At 38.8% G+C, this 12535-nt stretch overlaps 1 protein-coding gene and 1 long non-coding RNA gene across 2 annotated transcripts in view; one reads left to right on the top strand and one right to left on the bottom strand.

Moving 5' to 3' along the window:
• The window catches only part of LOC309647423, a 290446-nt gene that overhangs the window by 14383 nt on the left and 263528 nt on the right, over nt 1-12535 (bottom strand). The window lies entirely within an intron of this gene.
• Nucleotides 214-12535, top strand: part of TM9SF2 (transmembrane 9 superfamily member 2) — a 57299-nt gene continuing 44977 nt past the window's right edge. The window contains exon 1 of the mRNA XM_082434637.1: nt 214-566. Coding sequence (XP_082290763.1) covers nt 402-566 — 165 coding nt within the window. The 5' untranslated portion in view covers nt 214-401. The remainder of the gene's footprint in view (nt 567-12535) is intronic.

Raw genomic sequence — 12535 nt, 5'->3', positions numbered from 1 at the left:
CGGGGCGCTGGGCAAGTGAGACGCTCCACGACGCCCCAAGGGGGCTCTAGATCGGAATTTGGAACAAGAACGTGAGCGCTGGACCCTCTCCCGCGGCAAACACCCCAGCCGACCCGCTGAAAACCTGGCAAGTGGATTTCCTCCACTCTCCCTCCCGGAAACTCGGGGCGCTTGCGGCCGCTCTCACTGAGCATGTGCAGGCGGTGCTGCGCATGCTCCGTCCAGGTCCGCTTCGGAGTCTGTTGCGGAACCCGCGGTGTCTCCTAGCGCAACCGGAACTATCCGTCGCGGGGCCGGCCTGGCTCAGCTCCGGCGGCCTGGTTGTCGTCGCCGAGCCTCCCCGTCCCTCCTTCCCTTTTCACCCCCCGCGGCTCTGCTGCCCTTTCCCCGAAACAGCCGTTATGAGCGCGAGGCTGTCGGCGCCGTCTCCACCTCGGTGGCAGTTGCTGCTGTCGCTGCTCCTGCTGGGGGCGGCCCCGGGCCCGCGTCGGAGCGCCGCCTTCTACTTGCCCGGCCTGGCGCCCGTCAACTTCTGCGAGGAAGAAAAAAAGAGCGACGAGTGCAAGGTGGGTGCGGCCTGGCGGACCCCCCGGTGCACAGTCGGAAGAGGAAGCCTCCCCCTGCCGGGGGGAGCCGGCGTCCCAGGGGAAGGGGGCGTAGCAGTGGGTGCGGTCGGGTGTCCCCAGAAGCGCGTGGGGTTGGCCGCGCTGTGGGGCGCAGGCTCTGGAACGGCCTCCGTAGCGGGGTAGATTCTGGCGGACTCGGCGGGCCAGGTAGCACGAGCAGGTGGGTTCAGTTTTCCCGGAACAGGGACTGTGTGTGTACGGCGCTCGCTTGGCGTTGGAGGCGTGCAGGTCAGCGAGCGTTCCACGGGCGAGTGTCCGCTCACAGCCCCGTGTCCCGCCTCCAAGGAAGGGGACGGCCAGGTCTTCAAGTAACTTGTACTTTCATTGCTTCCCGTTTTCTACTTTTTATGGAACCCTGGTTGGTTATGAGGACTTGTTCTTTCTAGGACTTCGGTGTTTTAACCTCACGGTTAGCAGTCGCTTCCTTGTTTGTGGGATTTAACACCCAGAACCGCGTAAACTGCATTAATAAGGAGTTGCTGTGATGGTTGAGACAGTTAATGTCTACCATTTAAGTGTAAAAAAAAATTTTAATATGCAAAAAATATGTAAGATCCCACTAGTTTCTCTGAGATTGTTTTAAACACTTAAAAGGAGCAGACAACAGGAGAAACCGGCGTTTTCTTCCTAGGGCAGATCTTGAAAACTTTGATCTCTTGCCACCTTAAACTCAAGGTTTTCAGTTTAACCACTAGTAAAAGAGACATAGGTAAAGTACCCTGCTTTTAGGTTATTAGGTAGAGGGCAGGAAGGTATACATACACAGTTATTTTAGGTTGCTAAAACTTACCCTTTGGGGCGCAAGAAACTCTTTGAAACCGTTAATACTTTTAACAGTTCAAATAATCGTTCAGCAAACTTTTACAATCTATGAGTAGTTTTATTTACTAAGCTTGGTTTTTTTAAGCTGGTGTTTATTACTGCTAGCTTTACTATAGTTGTGAATTTTGAGCTTATTTTAGGGCACTAAAGAAGCTATTAAACTTTTCATGGCATTTTACAGTTCCTGTTTAAAAACTTGGATCTCTAAAAATGTCTAAGGATCTTTTAGGTGTACTCACATCAACAGTTAGTGCTTGAATACTGTAACTCTCGTACCTTGCAGTGCAAGAAATTTTCACTCTTTGAGAGTTCTGACTGAAAGAAAATAGTACTTCCAAGTGGAAGAGAGAGCTAGTCTCACAAGCACACAGGTTTTTCCATTAAATATTTTCGTAATCAGCCTTTAAAACTTAGTATTTGGTCTTTAAATTTAACAGCAATCGTATATTGTCTAACTAGTGCCTTAGACACAAAAAAGATATTCCTGTCTCCTAGGAACCTCAGAGGTCATAAGCTTATGACAGGTTATCAAAATCTGATATGTTATAAAAGATGGCTGTCCAAAGTGCTCTAAAACACAAATGAGGAAACATCTGCGGATTGGAGTCTTCAGGGAAAGCTACAGAGAGGAAGTGACATTTGAGATGGACTTCAGACATGAGTATGAGTGAAATTTACAGGTGGTCTGCTAGTTAGATAATTTTGTTTCCTCAGCAGGTCCTTCTTTAGGTAGTTACTTTTTAGTTAACTTTTGATTAATTTCTGGGAGTCCTTTTGGATTTTTAGTTTTCACAGGTATAGGGATAAAACAGGCAAGACCATTTTTCTGAAATGTTTGGATTTCGTCTTTGTTGCCAGCTGCTTTCACATCTTGGTCGGTGGAAACAGATCTTAGACCAGTAGAAAGAGGCACTTTTAGCAGTTTTTCCCTAGAATTTGACTAACTGGTGTAGGGAGTTTGAATTACACTTTAATATTTCTTCTCTTTGCTTCTCAAAGGAGAAAAACAGTAAACAGTTTAAATTTTCATTACTTCAATCAGGGTATTAATATTTTTTTTCTCATCCATTCCATATTTGTTAAGGAAGACAGTCTTGTCTACGCTGTCAGAAAAGTTGAAAGGACTTATTTTAAAAATTGGAAATGGGAGTTGTGAAATGGGAATAATTATTTGCAGAGATGCTTTTAGTTTAGGGAATCAGCAGTTGGAGGAATTGGGTAGTCGTTGATACTATTTCTATCAGTTCTTCCATCTGTAAGATGGAGATAATCATATTTGCTTACTATATATTCCCCTTGAAAGATATTTTGCCTTTCCTGGAGGGAAAGTACAATATTTATCATTGTTGCAATATTATACAATATTCATAAGTGTAGAGATGAACCAAGTTTATCTTCAGCATAAATGTAATTTATGGAGTAGAGTCTTTACATATCCTGTGAAGTCCATGTCCTGTATTTAGCTCACTATATATATTGAGAGACAATCAAAAGAGCCCTGAGGATTTGGTCATTTTCTCCTCTCAAAATTATTTTATGTTCAATTTACTGGCATAGAAACAGGAGTCCAGTCATATTCATATTCCTCTAACTTCTGATTTATGATCTTCATTAGCCTTTATAAATAGTGTGTGTTCGGTGCCTTTATTATTATTTTTTTTTTTTAGCTTGCTATCATTACAGGTACATTTGAATATCAACATAGTGCACATTTTCATTGACTATACAGTATTTCATTGTAGTATTACAATACTATGGTTTGCTTAGCTGTTTCTTGCTTGTAGGGCATTTAGATTGGTCCCGATTTTTCTCTATTGTAAGTAACTTTGCTAGAATGTATTTAGCAGGAATTCATTGCATATTCACAAATTACTAGGTCAAAGGCAAGAAGCAATTTTATAGCTCTATTTAATATCACCAGGTTTCTTTGAAGAAAGGTAGGTTTGATTTACAATGCCATTAGCTAAATGATTCCATGTGTCTTCACAGTATTTTACAGTTTTTATTTGTCAATTTAATAGCTATGTGATGGTACCTAAAACATTTTTTAATGCTGCATTGCTTTTGTTGCTGTTGAGGTTTCTCTGTCTTTCAATTCTCTTCTCTTATTTGTCTTATTTTGTTAGTTTTTCAAACCACAGTATTAAAGAATTGAACCATGGTATTCCTTTCTGCTAGCATTTTGCTTTCTTAAGCTCAGGGGATAATATGTTGACTGCAGTAAGTAGAATAAGCCCTGGTCAGAAGTGAATAGATAAATGTGAAGTTACCTTTAGATTGAGTCTTAAGTGTGCTGAATGGCATTCTAATGGCTGATAACTGAAGGTTAGTGAGCAGTTCACCCTTGCTGCTTTTAACTTTCAAGCAATTATTTAATGGCTTGTCAACATGAACAACTAACTCTAGAAAACATTTGCCACTTTTTTACTGTTTGATGATGTGTGTGCACGAACAGATCATGTTCTTAGATGAAAGAGTAAGATTTTCTTTCCTGTCCAGTAAGGAAAAATGACCAAATATACCTCCCTGGTGTTTTAAAAAAAAAAAAAGTTTAAATGGATTAGTTTAACAACTTTTTTATAAAAAAATCAGAATCACACTTTTAAATTTCCTTTCTCAGTAGTTACTTTTAGAAGCTTTTAATAAATTCTGTGTCTGTTATTTTGGGAGCAGTTGCCTATAAATATGGAATTAGTCAAATTTAAGAAAACAGTTCTCAACGTTGCTCTGAACAAACACAAGAATGAATGTATTATTTACCTGTTTTAACTTGACCATAGAGATTTTGAAGATTTAGAAATATTTAAAGAAAAAATATAATTTACATGTGTACCTAACAATATAATCAGTATATATTTATCGATGTTTAGTTTTATGTTTTCATAGTTTTTTTCTGGAAGAAGAGCATTGATTCTTAGCTACTGGAAACTAATCAGTGTGTGAGGGTTACTGATATTGTTTCACATATGAAATCTGGCATTGGAAAGAATGACTTTGGATAAATTCACATTCCAACGATTGTTCTTTGTTCCTGTGAAAAAGTACATGGAACTGAGAAGGTTTGTGTTCAGAAATTAAATTTTTGAATAAAACTATTTTAAAACTGTGATCGTTCATTATAGTGGATGTGAGAGCTAGGATTAGGAAAGCAAGCGTTGTTGATACAGATAAAATACTGTCCTACTGCTCTCTACAAAGGGAAGCCCTTTTCAAGAGGTGTGTTCTTGAACATCTGAAACAAAACCACAGACACGTGCTCCACATGCAGACACACATAAGTCCTAGAAACTGGTCTGAGCTCAGTCAGCCTTAGACCCCAGTTCCCCAAACCCCTACTTCTATTCTTCCTTGCAGTTTTCTATGGCAGTGTCCTTGTAGTGTTGTACTGTAGTTAATTGTAGCTACCTAAATATATGTACTCTGCAAGGCCATTGTCTGTTGCCATGAAAATTAACTAAGTATTGATGAAAGGCTTTGTAAGAAATTGGTGAAATATATTTTTCTTTGTTCTTCTTACTCTCACCTTTCATACCTATTTAGTGCCCTTTGCTAATAACAATGATAGAAACTACAATTTGTGTACTTTATGTGTGCCAGTTATATATTAATCTTAGTTAATCCTCCAAACAATCCTGTGGTTTTTAGATGGGGAAACTGAAGCTGGGTAGGATGCAGTACCCTCTCAAGCAAACATACCTCATAAGTAGCAAAGCTAAGATGCAACTCCAGGAGTGCCTGAGTCCGAAGTCTAGGCTCTTCACCACATTGGGGTACTCTTGGGTCTTTTAGGCTGAGCGCTGTACCTCTTCTCCTGCCCTGCCCTGCAGATCCTGGGCTGCTTGTCATCCTGGACTTCCACAGTTATTGCAGTTACAACAAAAAGCTCTTTACCTATGTCATCGGTTTTTAACCAGTCACATTTTATGTTTATTCCTTTCTCTGATACAGTTTAAAGTTGAAATTTTATTTTTTGATGGGAAGTGGAGGAAGAACCTTAGTGTCTAGGAGACCAGCTTCTGGGCATTGTTGGTCAGGTAACTCAAAGCTCATGAACATCCATTTGTGAGTTCCAGCATTTCTATTGGGATTTTAAAATTATATCTGAGCCAAGGTTTTCCTTCTTCAGACTTTTTCCCACTGTGGGCTTCTCCAATATTAAAGTAATTGAAGCTTCCATAGTTTTCCTTTTCTATGGCTGTACCTTGGTATCTCAGACACTTTTGTGACTAGTCACTTGCTTTGATCATTGTACAAAGTCATATTTCTTCACTGAGATTTCTTTCTACCTTGAAAAACAGTTGTAGGTGTCGGGTGGGACATACACGATGGCAGTTGTAAAAGCAGAATCAACACAAAGGAACAAGGAAATAGGGGGGAAATGCAGTCCTATAGCATGGCATGCTTTGAAGTAATAAAATAGGGTGTAGTTGTGACCAAAGTTGGGATCAGAAGTAGAGTGGGCAGATGGGGACTAGAAATAAAATTGTACGTTTGGGAGGAGAAGGATGTAAAAGGGAGATGATAGAGCTCTAAATTAAATAAAAGCATTTCCATAAAAGATTTCTTAGGGTGGTAATCAGTCTTGTTTTGTCTATGTCTTGCTTTAGAATTTACAGTCTTGCTTTAGGATTAATCTGTACCTTTCTTAAAATGGTTAATGTTGTCACAACTTTTCATGCTTGTAATAACTCATTTTGGGACAGTTTGAAAGTGGGAATGTGAAGAAAGTAACCTTTAAGGCTCTTTTGAGTCATGTAAGTGGTATCTTGGAGTTGGCTATCTCCAGAAGGAGATGCACATAATTAACTCTTGGATGGGTAATAAAGAAGATGTTTAGAATGGAAAATAACCTTAAAATTAATCAAATATTGCCCTCTTACAGCGATTGCTATTTTAATAAGAAAACTAAATTCCACTAGTTACCCTAAGAACACATAAATAGCTTTGCCACTTTTTTCTTTTACTTCCTTGAATGCGTGCCCTATCTCCCCATCTGGATTATAAATTCTTTGAAAGGCAACCATTCATGGGTTTTATATTATTATGGCATTCACGGTGTCTAGTACAGGACGTAATGGGCTTTGAATAAATGTGTTGATTGAATGAATTTCTCATGGTTTTTCAGGGTTTGTTGTTGTGAATGTTCTTGGGTTTTCACATATATTGCAAATTCTACTATTTCCCCCTATTTATTACTTCTTTTGAAGTCATCTTTCCTGCTTCTAACATCTTCCCACACACAACTTTACTCTTTAGTCTTTATTTCTTATTGCTTTGATTTGGCTTCTGTCACTTCATAGTATGACTGAAGTCTACTCTCATCTTTAAAGCCTTTTCTTTTTCCAACTTTTCATTGTGACAATTTTCAAAATTCAAAAAAGTTGAAAGAATAGTATAATGATCACCTGTATATCCACCTAGACCCTTAGAGCCAACAGTTGTTTATATTTTCTTCTATTTGTTTTATCTGTGTGTATATTTATATTTTTTAGGGATGAATGTCGTGTTTGTAACATACTTTTGCCCCTCATGAAACCACATAAACTCACTAGCAGTCTCATTTCCTTTCTCCTTTCTTGTTTTTAACATTTGTCCTATTGTCATATTACGAGGATCTCGTAATATTATTCTTATAATACTTATAATATTTTTGAAATTTTCCTGTTTCACTATAAGGGTCAATATTTAAAATAGAGTGTTGTAAATGTAGCATTATTTACAAATATGTTGTAAATTGCTCTATTCTGTGTTAAATGTTTCAGTTTAAATTTACAATTCTTAGCATGTTTTAAATGAGATAAATCTTAAATTTTCAAATTCTCACAGTTTAAAAAAGGAAGAATGAATGAAAGTGCTACAGAAATAGCCAAAATGAACTGAGTATCCAAGGTGTGTTTTGATTAGTTCACCCAGCGACGGAAAAAGGTCCATAATTTAGTGGTGAGATCTATGATGGACCAACTTTCCTGTAAAAGTAAGTGTGGAAAAGTGTCAGAAGAGACTAGAAGGAAGAAAAGTGGAGGACTGAGAGCAGCAAAAATTAAAAGTGGTAGCAGCAGTTGAGTTTACTCACTTTTTTGAGCCAGCAGTCCAGTTTTTGTACTTATTTGTCTTAAAGTAGAGCAAGTAATTCCTAGCTCATAAGGCTATTATGAGAATTGAGCTTGATAATTATCTTCCCCTTCCCTAGACTGATGGCCAAGAAGGGAGTAATGAAGAGGCATAAACAGTAGATCAGAAGCCACTGTCCTTAGTGTCCTTTAATGGGAGGGAGGAAGGAGGGCCTCTCAACAGAAACCCTCAAGGTTATCCTTATACTAATACATATTTGTATTGAGGAAGGTCCAGCTTCTCTAAAATAATAGGTAATAATAGCTATCTTTATCTAGCTTATAGTTAAACATTTAACTTACTGTGTGCCAACTATAAACCAGCTTCTATATCATTTTCTGTTTTATTATTACATCATTCATTCCTCACATTCAGAATTACTTGCCCATAAGCACATATTTATTAGCAGTAGACCTAGGATTTGAAATGAACCCAGCAGTCTGACTCTGTTCTCCCTCCAAACTGAAGTTGTGTTCCCTATTTATGTGCTGTGTGTTAAAATTAGTTTTGTTTTTAGGTGAAAGATTTGTGAGAAGAATTGTTTTTGAATTTTGCTCTCAATAGTTTGGAAAATTTTGTGGACAGACCTTGATAATTGTAGACATCCTTATGAATCACACAGCAAGGCTGAAAAACATGCTTCTTCGGTGACGTTAACATTTTTGTTATTGGAGTAGAATTTGAAGCTACTTCACCAGATCAGGAAAAGTTGATAGATAAGGTAAATTTAATGGGGAGTTGATAGTAGACAAAATGCCAAGTGTGAGATGGATAAAAACTAACAATGTACAAATAAGAAAATAGGGAGGGTGTGTGGGTCTTTGGGCTATAGACTGAAATGGAATAAGTGTGGTAATAATCAGTTTAAATGATACTAAATTATATAAGCAGAAGACTAGCATGGTGTCTGAAAGAGAAATTTTCCTGGCTTCTAGAGTTTGCTTCAGAGACTTAAAGTAGACTTAAGAGGGAGCCAGTGAATTTGATGTCTAAAGTTTTGACAAGATTGTTTTTTAAAAAGGTTAAATTGGAATTTCAAGTGGTGTGGGTTAGCTTAAGGGCAAGCAGGGGTAGGGAATAAACCATGGGGAATAGTAAAAATGGAGACAGACTTCCAGAAGTCCCTGAGGCTAATTTGGATCTTAAATTTAGCAAAAAGAATGAATGTAAAATGTTTTAATTAGCTAGTAGTATTTAAACTCTTGTATCAACATAATATAAAGCCACTGGGAATATACTTCCAGAAGCTCTCTTAAAGTTATATGAGAGAACAAAAGGTAGTAAATTAATTTGGTCATGGACAAGTTAAAGTATATTTGAAGAAAAACAGTTAATTATATATTTGAGGTGATGAGCTTTAAACTATCAGTTACAGAACATTGGAAAGAGATGAAGAGTGTCATTGAAGAATTTATGCTTTTGGCCAAAAAGGCTAATGAAAAGTAACAATGTCATTCTATACATATATGAAGCTTTGATGTCTGTACCTTGAATTCTGCCTGTAATTCTCAGTGCTATACCTTTTAAGAAAGATGTGAGAGTAGGGCAAGGTCCCGAGAAAAGCAGCTGGCATGATCAAGGAGATAGATGATTCAAAAGATTAAGACCTTTCCGTTTTGAAAGATTAAGAAAGGAGAGATGAGAGAAGTCAGAAAATGAGAATAAGGTTTTCCTTCAATCTTATAATCCTACAGCTAAGAGATGTACCATGAAACTTCAGAGAGAACATCATAGGCTAAGCATAAATTCTTGCCGCATCCATTGGGTAGAAATGGAAGACACTTTTACCCTAAATTTATATGCTCTTCAACAGTGTCCTAAAATTGTTTTTAAATGGCATCAGATCTGTGAACCTCTTGCCCTGTTTTGGGTTTCCTAAGATATGAGTTTACAGAACGTTGAAAAATACCTGGTAAACAGAGCCAAGGGTGAGCTAGGCGTCCAGTCCAGCTTGCTCTCTGTTTTGTAGGGTCCTCAGTCTAAGAGCTGTGTTTACATTTTTAAGCGATGAGAAAAAAATTAGAAGAGAAAGAATATTTAGGGATGAGTGAAAGTTACATGAAAATCAAATTTCAATCCCCGTAAATAGTTTTATTGGGCTACAGCTGGGCTCATTCACTTATGTAATGTTTGTGGCTGCTTTTGTACTACAACGGCAGAGACCGCTTGTCCAGCAAAGCCTAACATATTTACTCTCTGGCCCTTTAAGAAAAAAATTTGCCAACCTCTGGGATAGACTAACATTCGAGTTATTTTTCCAAGTAGAGGGAAGATTGCAATGACTAGAGTAAAATATTAAGTATATGAAGAGGGTATATAAAGGGTACTAAGCAGCATTTTATTCTTTTCCATTACTGTGCTGTCCCATATAGAAGCCATTAGATGCCTGTGACTTTTTTTTTTAAATAAATTTATTTATTTTATTTATTTATTTTTGGCTGCACTGGGTCTTCGTTGCTGCATGTGGACTTTCTCTGGTTACGGCGAGCGGGGGCTACTCTTCCTTGCGGTGTGTGGGCTTCTCATTGCAGTGGCTTCCCTTGTTGTGGAGCACGGGCTCTAGGCTTGCAGGCTTCAGTAGTTGTGGCATGCAGGCTCAGTAGTTGTGGCTTGTGGGCTCCACAGTGCAGGCTCAGTAGTTGTGGCACACAGGCTTAGTTGCTCCGCGGCATGTGGGATCTTACCAGACCAGAGCTCGAACCCGTGTCCCCTGCATTGGCAGGCATATTCTTAACCGCTGCGCCACCAGGGAAGTCCTCCTGTGACTTTTTTTTTTTTTTTTTTTTTTTTAGTTTATTTATTTATTTATTTATTTATGGCTGTGTTGGGTCCTCGTTTCTGTGTGAGGGCTTCCTCCAGTTGCGGCGAGCGACGGCCACTCTTCATCGCGGTGCGCGGGCCTCTCACTGTCGCGGCCTTTCCCGTTGCGGAGCACAGGCTCCAAACACGCAGGCTCAGTAGTTGTGGCTCACGGGCTTAGTTGCTCCGCGGCATGTGGGATCCTCCCAGACCAGGGCTCGAACCCATGTCCCCTGCATTGGCAGGCAGATTCTCAACCACTGCGCCACCAGGGAAGCCCCCTCCTGTGACTTTTTAAATGTAAAATTAAATAAAAATTTAAATTCAGATCTTCAGCCACACTGACCACGGTTCAAGTGACCAATGGCCCCGTGTGGCTAGTGGCTACTGTATTTGACAGAGCAGATAGAGAGTATTTTCATCATGGCTTAAAGTTCTATTGGACGTTGCTGCATAATAGTAAATACTTACCTAGTACTTTGTGACAGGCACTGTTCTCGAATCTTCTAAAAACCAGTTGCAACAGGGATTATTATTACCTCCATTCTACAAATGAGAAAACCAAGGCACAGGGAAGTGAAGAAACTTCCCCAAGATCACATAGCTAGTAAATGTCAGAGCCAGGATTTAAACCCAGGCAGCCTAGCTTCAGAGTCTGTGTTCTTAATTTCTTTGTACTGAGAGTAAGGAATATGCTTAATTGTGGCACAAGAGAGTTAGCTTATGTGATGAAAATGTGGATCTATGGATTTTGAGACTCAAAACATAGAAAGTTGTGTAGAATATAATAGCTGCATTCCTCCCTAGAAAGAAATCTGAAGATGTGAACTGCATTAGCTTTTTAGAAACTTTCAGTCTTCATTAAGATACATTAAATAGAGCGCTTGGATTCTGGTGTATCTTCATAGCAGTGTTAACCCCTTATAATTAGTGAAAATTATTTTGGCAGAGTAAGCTATCAACGGGGAATTTTGCCTTCACAACAGTCATATAAATTTGTGATAATTACTCAAGCATTCTGTAAGCTTAAATATCATGTCCTATTATCTTCTTAGCCAAAAAGACCAGTGATATAGTCTTGAATATTTTGTACAAGGAGACACAGTTAAACTATTTTTGTGTTTGAGACAGTGTTACCGTTGAGTTGTCATTTTATTTGAGTACGGTTTTAGGGGTTTTATGTTTGTTTTCAGTACCGTGTACAAAGGCTAATGTCTTCCATTGTATATCATGAATGTTGGATGAGCATTTTAGTGGATGAGCAGTGTAGTTTAGGCATTCCCTATTCTGAATATCATTAAATTTATTTGGTTTTCTTTACTTAACAAATACATAGCACTTCATGTATTAGGCACTGTTTGACATACTTTATAAGTGTTAACTCATTTAATCCTCATACCTCTGTGAGGTAGTTACTGTTATCCCCATTTTGCAGATAAAGAAACTGAAGCGCCCATGAGGAAACAGAGATGTTAAATAATTTGACCAAGTATAAGTGGTAGAGCTGGGATTTGAACCCAGGCAAACTGGCCCCAGAGGTCTACTTTTGCCCACTGTGTTTTGCTGTCTTTCCAATGACAGTGTATTATTAGTTTTTGTACGTTGAACATCTTGTCTCACTTTTGGGGTACTAACAGGTATAGCGGACTGCTGACAGCACTAGTAAATGAGATCAAAATGGCAAGTGTGGCTTTATGCCCTTCCAGGTAGCCTCAGATCAGAGTCCAGAGGCAGCCATAGTGATCTAACCCTATAAAATACAGGTAAACAGCTCCTATTTAATTGTTTTTGGTTAGTACCAAAAGTACTTCAGGGCACAGATTACTTACTGACATTTTCAACTAAAGAATTCTGTATTGAGTAGCAATGAGCCCCTACTGGGAGAGTGGGTACATGGGTACAAGTTCCTTTGGAACTTCAAATATATGTTGAAGAAATCCTGGGAGCTTCAGTAGAAAGGTGTGGCTTTGAGTTAGCCCATATTTCCTAGGAAGTTGGTACAGCTGTTCTCCCTCTCCCCTGTTGCTGAACTTGATTTGGTCTTTATGAATTTCTTCTCTGTTACTACCTTTGTAGTTAAGCATTCTCAAATTGATCAAAGCAGTCCTCCAGAATTAAACCATGTCGTCATTGTCTGTCTCCTGTCTGCTTAAGAGCATGAGATTGTGTTTCTAGTA

The sequence above is a fragment of the Balaenoptera physalus genome (assembly GCF_965194825.1).
Source record: "Balaenoptera physalus genome assembly, chromosome: 18".
Classification (NCBI taxonomy): domain Eukaryota; kingdom Metazoa; phylum Chordata; class Mammalia; order Artiodactyla; family Balaenopteridae; genus Balaenoptera; species Balaenoptera physalus.
Note: the sequence above shows the minus strand (reverse complement) of the source record. Positions and strands in the feature narration are given on the sequence as shown.